This window comes from Diadema setosum, chromosome 20, assembly GCF_964275005.1.
Source record: "Diadema setosum chromosome 20, eeDiaSeto1, whole genome shotgun sequence".
In the NCBI taxonomy this organism is placed as follows: domain Eukaryota; kingdom Metazoa; phylum Echinodermata; class Echinoidea; order Diadematoida; family Diadematidae; genus Diadema; species Diadema setosum.
The window spans coordinates 16,728,089-16,743,021 of record NC_092704.1 but is presented as its reverse complement, the minus strand read 5'-3'; the positions used below and the strand labels follow the sequence as shown (position 1 = coordinate 16,743,021).

General features: G+C 37.4%; 1 protein-coding gene across 1 annotated transcript; it reads right to left on the bottom strand.

Annotated features, from left to right (window-relative positions):
• Positions 1–644: 644 nt before the first annotated feature.
• LOC140243381 (uncharacterized) lies at positions 645–10,720 on the bottom strand. The gene is made up of 7 exons (XM_072323059.1): positions 10,571–10,720; positions 7,157–7,371; positions 6,143–6,208; positions 5,369–5,515; positions 4,875–4,979; positions 3,525–3,620; positions 645–2,479 (listed from the first exon to the last, which is right to left on the bottom strand). Exons 2-7 carry the CDS (start codon positions 7,341–7,343, stop codon positions 2,361–2,363), a joined length of 720 nt encoding a protein of 239 aa, XP_072179160.1. The 5' UTR covers positions 7,344–7,371; positions 10,571–10,720; the 3' UTR covers positions 645–2,360.
• Positions 10,721–14,933: the final 4,213 nt, after the last annotated feature.

Below are 14,933 nucleotides of genomic sequence, written 5' to 3'. Positions count from 1 at the left end.
TTTCTAGAATCGGAGCCAGCCTTTTTTTTCGCGACAATTTGCCATTAGCATTCATTGACGTGGTTAGACAAAACTTGGGCTTGTTTAACTTTCACGAATCTTGGCTCTTGCAAAATTTACAGAAGTTTCATGCAGGCGAAAATTTCTGGTTTTACAGTAACAATGCAAAGACCTGTTCATGCACACACAATCCTACCTTTGTGTCAATACACTGTATCTACACAAAGGCAGTAGTGAGGGGAGAGTGTATTAGTATGAAAGAGAGAGAGAAGGGGGGGGGGGCGATTGAAAAGGGGTCTTTTGTAGTGTACAATGATCTTCAAACTATCAGGACCCTGTTGCATAAAACTTAATATCAAACATAGGTCCAAGAAATCGAACATACACGTAAGTTTGTAAAATCAAACATATGTTTGAAACAGACTTACTTTTGATTTTGTCAAGAGTTCTATGCCACAGGGTCCAGATCTCCAAACATGTGCATTACAAACAAATGATACATTAGGTATAATAGCCAAGAAGAGAATTTTGTGGGGTTTTTTCCTCATGAAACACGAAAAATGACATCAGGAAAAAGCCCCCACACTGCATTGGAGATTCAGCGGAAAGTGATCTGGAAAAGCAAAATGAATCATGCTACAAACTTTTTAATTTGGTCCTATTGAATTACAGGCAGTTCTTTATTTCATTTTTATTAAAAGTGATACACCCTGTACTTATGTGTAAGTAAGCTCAGTGTAACAAGGTTTCCCTGTATGATAACATTTTAATGTCAGTCTTCAATACACAAAGAACAGTGATGTGCATTCCACATTATGTTAAGTGGACTTCAACAGAGCAAAATCAGACAAACAAAATGGTAGAGGTACCAAACATCAAAACTGAATGAGAATGAATTCAGACATGACTTAAAATCTGATGTTTTCACCAAATGGTGATACAGTGCACTCCCGTTATAACGAAATGCTCGGGACCGGCAGTTTTCTTTCGTTATAACGAAATTTCGTTATAACCAAACAAATACAATATACATGTATAACAAAAATAAGGAAACCTCGCTTATATCATATTCTGTTTGTTGAATACTCATCTTACACTGTGCAGATATGTGAAACGGAATGGTATACTGTACCTTTTAAATTTCGTTTGGATATTACATTAAAGAGAGCATAAAATTGACGGAAACTGTGCGTGACACACGGAGCGAACACACCGTGATGTGAAGCATTCGCCCATGCTTGTTCCGCTATGAATTGTCGAAGGCGATCCGCATTTCGTTATAACAGAGCACATTTCTTTTGTTTTTCTTTGTCCGTGGGGCTCGGAAAAGACTTTGTTATAACGAAAATTTCGCTATAACCGTGTTCGTTATAGCGAATTTTGTACTATAGACATTAATGGCGATAATTTTGGGACCAGAAGTTTTACTTCGTTATAACGAAATTTCGTTATAACCGTGTTCATTGTAACAGGAGTGCACTGTACTCAAGATGTCATCACCTCTTGGCACTCCCACTTGTTAAAACAAACAAAACAAAAATCTGACAGAAATCAAGTTTTGTCAATAAGTCAGGAGCTACAACTTTTTATCTTACACAAAGGATTAAAATTTTGCTTTTGTTTCAAAAAAGGAAATTTTGTGAAGATTTATGAATGAGAAACATGTTGCAGGATGGAAATTACTTCAGCACAATATGTTAATGGATAATAATAGAGATATTAAATACATGCATTCAACTAACATACTATACAATCTGCAAAACTATTGACCGGGGAATTTCACTGAAAATGGCCCAGTGCAATATTCATTGTGATAAAGTATTCTCTTTTCTGGTACACTTGCTCTTGGTCACTCTTCATAAATGTAGCAAAAATCCCTACTGTATGTTGGGATAGTACATATACATTTAATATACTTACAAACACTGCTGTACATGTACAATTGTAATTACAATTGCATAAAATGGTAAGATTTGCTGCATGGAGGACAGGCGTACAAGAGACAAGGAGTTTTACTGTTTATCAACAGATTGATCGAATGAAACCAGTTATTTGTTTTCTGTGTCAAAGAATGCATGAAATAATAATTGTAAGATGCAAACTGTATTAGTAAAAAAGGGAGAAAAAGAAACACACTATATTCCTTGTTGAATATACATGAACATGTATACAATCTGACAAAGATACATATTACAACAGCAGCTTTACAAATTTGTATTTACAGCTATATACAAGCACTATACACTTGAATAATATTGATTATTAGCTATCATCAAATCAGAAAATTTTCTTTTGAGACTTTGATGGTAAGAAGAAGGAAAAAAAATACATATACAGTATATAAATGTCCTGTCTCCATTTCACGTCGCCAATTTGAACTTCTTCCTGATTTCAACAACAAACTTCATCAGGTTGTTTGACTCGTTGAGGACATCAACCAGTGCATGAAGATCTGTTATTTCTGGACAGCAGTCAGTGACTGTGGAGAGAAAATGAAAACAGAAGCATTCCTATACAACAACAAGCACAGAAGTTTAAACACAAGGAAACACTGTGGGATTGGCTGGTGTACTATTCAACATGAAGACAGTAACAGTAACATGTAACATCCAACTCTGTACATACTTGCATCCCTATGTCAAAACTAGGTTTGGAATTAAGGAAAGCATTAATGAACACCCAATTCCAACTCTTTCTGGTCAAATCAAGGCTCACATCCTGTCAGTTGCATCATGATTTCCATACATGATTTCACTACAGTGGGACCCCATTACAGAGAAACTGGGTATAACAAAACCCTGTTTATATTACAAAGTTGTTTTTTTTTCCTGTTCCCAACTCTGTGTATATCTACAACGTATATATCTCTGCCAAGAAAAGCTGTTGGTTTTGCCAGCAATTGGTTTGTTTGTCTGTCTGTTGCAAATATAACTTAAAAAGTTGTGAGTGAAAACTTAAAGGAAAAGTTGATAATGACACAAGGAACAGATGACTAAATTTGGTTGTGGTCCAGACCACTGTCTGGATTCAGGAAATTGTACATTTTTTTTTTTTTTTTTAAGGATTACCATTGGCAACTTTAGGGTTATAAACGACAGAGTTCAAGTTGCACGTATTTGAGGTGAGCACACACTCGAGGCGCAGCATGCAATAAAGATTTTAAGCTCACAAGGTAGACTCTGAGATACTAGCATTGGGAAATAGGGCAATTTTCAGCATGATTATATGAGTGGAAATGAGCTGCTTGGGGAAGGTATGTGCTCCCCAAGTGCTTTTCTAGTTTGTTTTGGTTTTTTTTCTAACCCGACATAACAAAACCTGATACACGTATATCATGATAATTTTCATGCTCCCAAGGTAATTGTAGTGGGGTTCTACTATAATAGTACTGGTTAAAGATCTGCAGTATGACATGAGCTCAGGAATTATGAGAAAGATCACATACAAGTATTGCAAAATTTTGATTTTTTTTTTTCTTCAATATTCAGGATATCTCAATCCACAGTATGTTTTCATCAACTTACCCTGGTATTTCTTGTTGTCAATTTTGATGGTGATGTAGAAGCTGCGATCATGGGCCTTGGAGTCAATGTTGGTGAACACAAACTGAAGCCTATCACCTTGGGGGGGGGGGGGGGACAAAAAAAAACTAACCATGACATATACGCTGTATAGAGTCCTTGTTATGTTGCTGAAAGATGCTGTTCCATAGAAGGGCATAAATTGTGATGGCAGTCATCATTTCACTACCATCATTATGAATACCGAGCAGTAAGTTTTCTGTTCCATGAAATCATTTTCCTCTCTCTCTCTCACACACACACACACACACACACACACACACACACACACACACACAAATCACACTCTATCCAGTCATGAGAAGATGAAAGTTGTGGGAATGAAAATAAACTGAAATGATAATATACTGAATTCTGTCATTCAAATGGACTTTACATTAAGATAATAGTAACTTGGGCTATACAACAATTTTTGGTTCATGGATATGTTCATTGAAAATGATCTCAAGGCAGTGATGTGGCTCAAGATCAGTTAGTAGTGCATCTACTGCCTTACAAATCAATTGGCTTGGGTTCAATTCCTAGTGAGAATAGCTGAGCAATGTTGTGTATAGTCATGCTTCCCTTCATGGTAAGAGGCAAAAACACTTTGTCCGTTAGATAGGACATTAAATGGAGGTCCCATGTGTGAAGTAGTCACACCTCACGCATGTGAAAGATCACATTTCTTTGAATTCATTCCTTGCAAAGAGCAGGGTGCCAACCCAGTGAAAAGGTCTGCCCCACAAACCCTCTCCTGAAATTGGGCGAATGATGCCGACACATCATGGTTCACCCCAGGTGACTAGCAATAGTCGGCAAACAGTACTGTATCAACCAGGCACATTGTGCCAAAGGAAGAAGATTGAAATCTTCCTTCCTGTCCTGCCCCTCATTAGTCCGTTGAAAGCGAGTCCTGAGTATACTCGGGCAAGTGTCTGATCAACAGGTTAAAAAGCTCCCTGCCACTCCCCTACACCCTCCCCCTCCCCACCCCCCCCCCCCCCCCCGCCCAAAAAAAAAAGAAAAGAAAAGAAAAGAGGGCAGACCACAATTTTGTAAAAAGTTTACCTTTGATGGTTCATCATTCCAGCAAGAAAATATTTTCATAAGATGTGAATTTACCCATTATGCAATGATTCATACTTTCATTTCAAACATGTTTTTATGAGAATGATGATTTTGCCAAACTTTGACATCTGCAAACTTCCCTCCTCCTTTCAAGAATGAGTGCATATGTTTGATCACTTTTTGTAGCATGCTTTAATATATTGTGTCAAGCTTCAATCCTTCTCTCTAATCTCACATTCTTACCATCAATCTTTCTGAACTCCAGCCCCATTCTGTCCTTAAAGAAATTCTCAGCCATGTTGAGGGATTGCAGGCGCTGTTTGGTCGCCTTTTCCTGGGCAGCCAGCACTATAGAGGGTGAGACAGATGAAAGTTTGGTAAGGGTTGTAACATTGTGAAAGGATGTGAAAAGAAAGTACAAGTAGTTGTCATCCTCCATACTGACGTATTATAGGGGATAGCAGTGACTACTTAGCATAGAACAAGTTAATTTAATACCCCAGATGGTATTGAGTATTACATTTATGTGCAACAATCAATTAGTCAAAGAAAATATGTGACAATACATTACATACATACCAGATACATATGAATGCAATCCAAACATCTTCACTGGACTGAAACTAGACTCTAAATACTAAAGTAAATCCCATTCCTCCATATTTGGCCCTGGTGATATACATATGAGATATACATGTATCAAGGTGTATGCCTAGATCTACTCGCCATGGACGTACATTCTTGCTGCTCCTGGCACTGCCTAGTCTCCTCCTCCAGCTGTTTTTCCCATTGCTCCTTCTGGAAGAGAAGCTGCTCTGTCTTGGCCTGTGCTTCCTTGATGGCTTGCTGGATCTCCCTGGCTTTGGATTGCTGGTTGGCCACGGCTAGAAGGAGCAAAATAAAATTCAATAGAAACTATTTAAACTAGTCACTTCATTTTGATATATAATAACTATTGCTGCTTCATATTTACTGGTTATGGCAAGGCAAAGAAATTAGTTCTGCCATTGTTTGCTTTGCGACAACACATCTCATTTTGGAGATCAGTTACTTGTGTACTGTAACTCACCCAATTATAACATATAATTGTTATTCTTGTTGAATACTTCAGGAAAGTTACATACTAGTATATTACAACCATCTTCAGTCTGCTCTTTCACCTTTCAAATACAGACAAAAATTTCAAGCAGATTGCCATCTCATGATAATGATCAAATACATGACATGCACTAATTTTCTCTATTTACTATTGCAGCAATCATTTGCTAAAAATTAATTGAGTTGGACATTAGACCTTGACCCTATTTTGTTCAACATCCAAGCAGCATAATCCATGAACACACAGGACTGACAGCCTGAAGACATGATGCTTATCGTACCCCTTGATTGAAATCACCTTTGGTTTGAAGGCATAATTGACACAATGTAAACCAATGAATATGATTCACCAATTTTCTATATGATATATGAATGAACATCTGCCTAAAAATTTAATCAGACTTTACACTCACCTAATTGATTATTTGATGCTTGCTCCTTAAGTTGACCAATTTCTTTTTGTGTTCTGTCAATTTCATCTGAAAGTAGGAGAGGGTCAACTTAGTTATTTCAAACAACATGAGAACAAGAAAGAAGAAAGAAATTGGAGGATTTGAGAAAGCATGGGAGAGAAGAATGGGTAGATTATTCTCTAAGGCATCTAAAATGTGTTTTTTAATTAGAAGGATTCCTTTTTTTTTTTAATGTGCAGAGAATGATCCATGTAAATATGTAAACAAAAAAGCATGCAAACACAGATACAGATACATACATGTACATACACAGGGAAGAACAAAGTAGAAATTTACACATTTGCTACAGATTTCAAATATAGTCCTGTCTATTGATAAAGCTACACATTCTTCAAGGGCTTGTGAAGTCAACGAACCTATATCAGACAGGTGCAATATTGGCAGTACAGGGAGCTCTCATTACAACAAACATGGTTACAATGGAACTTCATTACAATGAAGTAAAAATTCAGGTCCCAACATTATTATAACAGTCTATGGTGCAAAATTCCCTTTTATAATGAAATCTCGATACAACAACAGAAAACTGCCGGTCCGGAAGACTTAGTTATTACAGAAGTCGCCCGTATACACTATCCAAACAGTTTTGTTGATCCATTTCAGTACAAAGCAATATGAAGGAGGGGAGCAATGATAGGAAGGAAGTAATCTGAAGCAAAGGATCACCTATTTGCAGACCTGTTTCATGCATAATAATGAAAAATAGTTTTGTTTCTACACATTATATTACATACTACCTGCAGAAAATGAAGAAGGAGGAGGAGGAGATGGAAGATGGCGGAGAAGATGGAGGAGGAGGAGAAGGAGGAGGAGGAAACTAATGCCTCTATGGATTACTCAGTAGCAATGCCAGAAAGACCAAAAAAAAAAAAAAAAAAAAAACAATAATGCCTCCGGCAACACTTCCTGGCAGAGGCATAAAATTTGGAACAAGAACCAAGAAGCCATGTTCACCTTGAGCCTGCTTGATGAAGTGCCTGTGCTGTGCCTCATGCTGCTTCAGGTATTGCTGCAAAGTGTCCCCCGTCCACTGGCTGATGAATTTGTTGCTGACTTGGGAAAGCTTGCTGGCCAGCTGGGTAATCTCCTGGTTGGCCTCAGGCATTATTGGATCGCAGGCTCCTGCCATGTCAAGTGACATCACTCACTCCTTGCTTCTTTAATGTTTGCTGATAGGAAACACATTGATAAATCAAGGAGAAAATGAAATGACATCAGTATAGCATGGATAATATGTTATATTCTTTATATTCTGCAACTAAATACATAAAATAATAAAGAGTGCAACATTCACTTATGTACTGTTTGTAGTGCCAAGTGATAACACTCTCCTTTTCTCTTTCTGATACTGTAGGATTACAAGCCAATGTGTGGTGGATTTTAGAGATGAACAGGTAAATACAGGAAGAGAGATTGAGGTGCTTTGTCAATCAAGAGTTTACAGAGTTGGAGAAGACAGCATGATAAAACATACTGGACTGGGAACATGTTGAATGTGATAAGTTTCTGCTCTTGATGCTTACTCTAGAAACAATTACTCTAGAATTTGAAGAAAACAACATGTTCCAATTTCACAGGGGGATGTTTAAAGATACTTTTTTTTTAAATTGAATTGTTTCTCTAGTAGATTAAACTGAATAAAGCAATATCAATGAGCACAGCAATTCTAAAGATGGAAATCAATTTTATATTTCACATTTCACTTTCAATCAGAGAGCAATATCAGCTCTAACCTTCTACTAGTGTATAAACAAAATGGTGGTTGAGTCCCTGATTTGCATAAAGTTTGTCAGCTCAGTAATCAGGAGGTATATTGAGTATTTTCTTCTTCCATCCTCATTTTGTATTCGATCTATATATTCTAACTCCTAGAAAGCATCATTCTCTATCTAATGAAAAGAAAACTGTTATTCATGAGTATAGCTCAAGAATACAAGTTGCTGTCCAGCACCTTGCCAACAATTCTTAAGAATAAAGCCCGCACTGAAGACCAGTAAATTCCTGCATCAATCCATCCTGTACAGGTCTTTGCATGGCAGCTCAAGAGGATGTGGAAGAGCACTTGTGACATACATTTTAAGTCATGACATGGTTCTGTGAGTGTTTGCACCAGAAATCTGCCGCTGAGTTGGCTATCGCTGAAGGAAAAAGCAGAAAACTTTGCACACGGCATGGGTCACAATTAATTCAATACTTCAACCAGATGGTAAAACCGTTTTAAAATGAGAAATGTAATAGTAGACACCAGCTTATGTTTGACAGTACACACAGTCCAGCCTCTGCTCTGCTGTCATCCAGCCATGTCAGGACTGGCCCAATACAAATTCTTTTCTTTTCGTTCCTTTGATCTTTCTTTTCTTTCTTCCTTTAATTCTTGAAAAGACTTGTTCCTCCACACTAATTTTACCACAGCCCATACAAGTTAACAACCATAGAACTAGACTAGCATTGGAGCAGCTGAGTTGCCTGAGATGACGAGGGACAGTTTTAGTAGGGTCTATGTCTTGATTGTATTTCTAGACCAGACCCACCCTAGCCGAGCCTGGGCCTAGCTAAGCCTTCTTTCCCTCACTTGCTTTCTACTGTCTGATGCACGCGCTAAAGCCATTAGCTACTTAACTGCGACCAGAAGAACAAAGGAAGTGAGTGACCCGTTGTGTGAAACTCAACTTAACTTCCCTAAATCAGTGGTATCCCTATGTCTGTGTCAGTTGGAAGGTAAATTATTTTTAATATTATTATTTTTACTTTAACTGATCATAGACAGCGTTTATCAATCTTTTAAAAAAAAAAATCTAAATGATCATAGTCATGAGTGTTCAGTAGCAATGCCTATGTAGAAGGCTGTTCGGATCTCCCCCTCTGATCCCTATCCCTCCTCCCTCCTGTGGTGCTGCTTTTAGAATAGGTTCCAGGTTTAGACAGAAAAGATAACAGTATCAACCAACCAATGATGATGATAAGATAACAATCGCAATTAGTGCATAGGGCCTATTTAATCATTACCTTTATCATCATCATCATCATCATCATCATCATCATCATCATCATCGTCTCATCCTCATGATTCCCATCATCATCATCATCATCACCACCAGCCCGAACGCTTCGCTCCCACAGTAGATTTCTATAGATTATAATTGTGTTGCGGAGCGCCCCGGGGTTACTAGCCACTTAGAAATCTAGTTAAGTTAGATCTATTATTGCTGCAATGGGGCCAATTTCACTATTTTGCCTAATAATGGTGGATGATTCTATGAACTGCATCTCGACCCCCCCCCCCCCCCCCCAAAGCCCGGCCCTGGCCCCTTGCCTTGGACTGGTCACCATGTGCCATAGACCCATGGGATGTGGTCACAGAATATCCAGATAGTAGAAATCCGACCCACATGCCACAATCAATGCAATGCTTGTTGGTAATGCCGATGCGATGGCGATGGTATAAGAGCTACGAATTGAAAAAGCTCCCTACCGTATAGGAGGCCACGGGTGGGGGGAACCCCTCCCACACCCTCGCTCGCTGGCACATTCGCACGCCGAAATGCCGAGTGATGCCGAGTCATGAAAATCTCACTCATAAAAATTTTTTGAACTTGACATCCCGGCATACTCGTGAAATAGGCCCCACCACTGCGTATCCGTACAAATACTACGGCGGCTCGCCTGTTTATACTCGTGAATTCAGCCCCACCGTGTGGCGTTCATCGGTAGATAAGCACGGCGGTGGGGCTTTCTTCCACAGTATAATACTCGTGAATGCGGCCCCATCAAACGGCGTTTACGCGAGATGCATACGGCGGTGGGGCCGATTTCCACAGCATAGCATCTTTCGTCCTCCCTTTCTCTCGTTTTTTTTTCTTTGGTCTTCTACTTTTTATTCTCGGAAGGACTCCCTAATGTCCCTTGACTAATTTAATGGCCAATTTAACCATAAATACAACCCTACCTAACCCTAAACCCTAACCCTAACCTAACCTTGCTTGCTAACGCACGGGTGCACGCGCACTGCGGTGGGGCCTATTTCACGATTTTGCCGACATCCCTGGTATTATAAGTCGTGACAGGCTTCGCACGGCGTCTGGTCAGGCTAGCTACAGCGCAACGTGCAACAAATGCCCGACGTCGCGTCGACGAGGCCGAGGCCCTCTTGCTTGCGTGTGGGCATTAGCCATTGCCTACACAATTACGCACATACGGGACTGTATCAAACAAACAGTGCTCAAATGGCTAGTTACATATTGTATATCAAATTACACAGACTTTATACATCTTCATTATCCTTTTTTAAACATGCACTTAAAATTTACTTCATGATTGAACAATGTAACTGGCATTAGCGTTATCCTCAAAATACTTGAAAGAACTCACCAGCTGATAATCCTTAGTATTTTGTTCAGTCGGTTGGTCGACGACGATCAAACTTAGCGGGCATCGATAGTTCAAGAATTGGGATGCGACTTTATTTAAAATATTTTTAAAGTATTTTTCTTTAATCTTATTATTGATCAAAATATAATCCAGCAGAACTGAAGTCTATTGACATGATTTAATTCCATATGTCATTATCTTATTTAATCTAATAAGTTTTACAAGGCATGGATCTTTATAAAGTGTTAAAATTGGCAGAGCCGTCACGTTTCTTTTTTCCACTATACGTTAGAGAAGCAGCTAGTTTGAGCCATCTCTGAGAGGAGATCGCACTAGTCAAGCTCAGAATCAATGATGGGCTATGGGCAGCGGAATCGATGGGGATAGCACATTGCATTCCACCACCCCCACCCCCAGGAAATACACACACAAAAAAAAAAAAAAAAAAAAAAAAAAATGACTGTCTGAGTGTCCAGCCCCAGGGTTTTTTTTTTTTTCCATAATCTTTTATTGATTCCATATTCAATACAATTTCATGATAAATCGAATCATATGTATTACAGAATTCACGATTTAACAAAACACAATTATAATGAAATCAAACCAAGCTGTACTTTCAGCAGGAACAGTGCATTAGCAAAGGAAATACAATTCACCGAGAAAAAAAAACCAACAACATACACTGCTTACTTGCTTTCATTAAAATCAAATGGATCTGTCCTTTTAACATGACAGCGCATTCATAAAAAAAATATATATATATATATTTATATTAAATGGAGCTGTACTTTCAGTGTAACGGTGCTTCATACAAAGAAATATTTAACCCATCAATATGCACCCAAATAAAATCTATATACAACCAAATGGAATCGATATTCCCGTTAATCACCCCCCTCCCCCCTCCCTCTCCCCTCTACCCTTCCCCTCCCTTCCCCCTTCCCCGTGGACATCTGGCTCCGGGTCCTTCCATACTTATTTTCAAATTTTCCCATTTACTAAAATGAATGGTTAAAGTTCCCTTCATTGATGCAAATTTCTTTTCCTCAAATCTATCCTCTAAAATATTATTTTTTATTTCACGATATGTAGGCGGCTTTCCATATTCTCTACTTTTAAAAATCAAATATTCAACCAAAATTAAAATGTGATTTAACAACTGATGTTTTCCCCTATTATCCTCCTTCCACCCAAACAAAATTTCTTCCCAAGTACAATTTTTAAATTCAACATTCTCTATCATTTCTTCACATGATTCCCAGAGTAATTTCACATGCTCACAAATATAAAATAAGTGTTTGTATGTTTCTTCTTCTTTTTCACAAAAAGAGCATAAATTACTTGCAGTAAAACCAAACCAGAAAAGATGGTGATTTGTATAAACAATACCATGCATCAGTTTAAACTGAAACTCTCTTAATCGGCTATTTAATGTACATTGTCTTGTCCTTAAAAATATATTTTGTATCTCCTTGACAGAAAACCCATAATTTTGATTAATTCTATCAAAAATCAATTCTGCACTTTCTTTTTCCTTAAGAAATTGCAAATACATTTGTTTTGATCTTAAATTGCTAATGGCGATTGTTTTCCCTCCTATAATAAAATCAGTTTCCAAAATATTTTTTTCTTTTTCTTTCATATTTCTCCTCCAACCCATCGGTATATTTTCATAAATACATCTTAACAAAAAAAAAATATCTTTAACTCCTAAACCTAAATCTCTAAAATATCTATCACATTTCAATTCACCATTATTTCCTAATATATGTTTTAATCTATGAACTCCATTTTTATACATACTTTCATCATATATACAACTTCTATTCAATCGTATATATTTATTATTAAATATTATAACATTACCACTATACAAACTACTACTAACATTACTTCTCATCATCTCAAAAGGAGATGATTCTGATATATGTAATTATAGACCTATTTCTTTGCTTTCATCTTTATCTAAAATATTGGAAAAATTGATATTTACAAGAACAATTAATTTTTTGAATTTGCATAATGTTTTTACAAATTCTCAATTTGGGTTCCGTCAGAAACATAGCACCATTCATGCTCTTTTAAAGTTTATTGACCACGCTGCGCACACTATTGATAATCATTCTCATCTTATTGGTATCTTCCTGGACTTCTCCAAGGCCTTCGATACAATTAATCATGAAATATTACTTTATAAACTGTCTCATTATGGAATACGCGGGAAGGCCTTGGAGTGGTTCAGGAGTTACCTACAAAACCGAAAACAATATGTATCTCTGAACGAGTACAGCTCGAGTTTAGAATTCATTAAATGTGGCGTCCCACAGGGTAGTTTATTAGGACCTTTACTTTTTATCATTTATATCAATGACTTTTGTAGATCATCTGACATACTCTCATTTATACTTTTTGCTGACGATTCAAATATTTTCTTTTCTCACCAAAATCCAGATACTCTTGTACGCATAGTTAATTCCGAATTGAAAAAAGTAACTCAGTGGATAAGAGCTAATAAATTATCTCTTAATCTTCGGAAAACTAAGTATATGTTTTTTAGTAATTCTTTAGAAGATTTAGACACAGGTATTGTTCTTGATAACACTTTGTTAGAACGAGTTCCTCATATAAAATTCATTGGTATCACAGTGGATGATAAACTTTCGTGGAGGCCGCATATTACTAACATTAGTACATTAATTTCACGCAATATTGGTATTATTAATAGACTCAAGTTTCATATTCCATTGTCCTCTTTGTTGACGTTGTATTTTTCTCTAATTTTACCTTATCTTAATTACGGACTCCTAGCGTGGGGTAGTGCCCATCAAAACTTACTAGATAAATTACTTTTGTTACAAAAAAAGGTTATTCGTATTATTTGTGGCGTCCCGCCACGTTCCCATACAGAGCCATTATTTATTAAACATGAGATTTTGAAAATTAAAGATTTGTATTTTTTTCAACTTGGTCAGTTTATGTTTAATTACAATGTAAATGCACTTCCCAGTATTTTTAATTCAATGTTCCCACGGAACCAGTCTTTTCATGATTATCCCACTAGACAATCTAATGAGTTTCATTTACCCCTCCTGAGAACTTTATTGGCTCAGAATACATTTATATACACTGGTCCTAGATTTTGGAACTCACTGAGCTGTGAAATAAAAAATTCCCCATCTTTGTATTCTTTTAAGCGCAAGTTGAAACTTTTTTTATTAAATCCTCCCTGACATGTTTTTTTTTTTCCATTAACAGCTATAGTTTTTGTTAACCTCAGAGTTCATCATCCACCCACCAATCATTCAAACACTGAATTTATTATTACGTAAAGAAGTAGCCATTACAATCCTTGCTCAGCTGCATGCAGCACCAACTCTATGAAGCACATTCTCTACCATCCTCTGTTCCATTTCCCTTATTCAGCGTGTAGGTATTCTCTCATTCTCTCTTTTCTTCTTTCTTTCCTTCCATACTTTTCATCTATTCTGGCAAGTTGTGTCATGTTGTTGCGTTTCTTCTGTTTTGTCCCGTCCTGTCGTATATTATATTCGTCACAAGTGTTTGTAAATAAGTAATTTATAGATTTTATGAGTGGTTCACAATCTACAAGCTTTGCTTTTTAGTGGACCTCTCTATTCTTTCTTCCTTTTTTTTCAACTGAAGCATGACTTTGTATTATATATATTTTTTTTTGCCAGTATGCGCTCCTATGTTTATTGATACCATTTATTAATTAAGACAAATGTTCTTTGTTTATGATGTAAAACCTGATTTATCTTGTGTTATGTTTTTGTTGAAAAAGAAAAAAGAAGAAGAATGAAAATAAATGAATTGAATTGAATTGAATTGAATTGAATTTGTTTCGTTTGTACCCACACTTCTAATAAATCCCTATAAAATAAGGGTTCTTCATTCCCATCGATCGCGTAGGGGGTGGAAATGGGAGGGCGAAAGGGGGAGGAGGATCGAGAGGGGAGTGTCTTGAGCACCACAATATTATGTAATTTTCTACAGGGGGGTAGCAAACGTTTTTCGGGGGGGGGGGGAGGGGGCTCGGCCGGGAGTCAAGGTCATAGCCCCACCCCCTTATCCCCCTATTTCTTCTTTTTTTTATGAGCCAAAAAAAAGGGGGGGAGGGGCTGCTGCCCCAGCCCCCCATGGGTCACATGGGTGGCACCATTTCTGTGACTTCCTACCATGTTTTGCATATAGAGTTATTTAAAATTTGATATACTAGGGCCTAAAATCCTTTTTTTTTTAATTTCTTATACTTCACTTCTCAATTCTGTCACATAAGGTCCCTAGCTCACTCACGGACTCACAGAAGAACAAAGGAAGTGAGTGACCCGTTGTGTGAAACTCA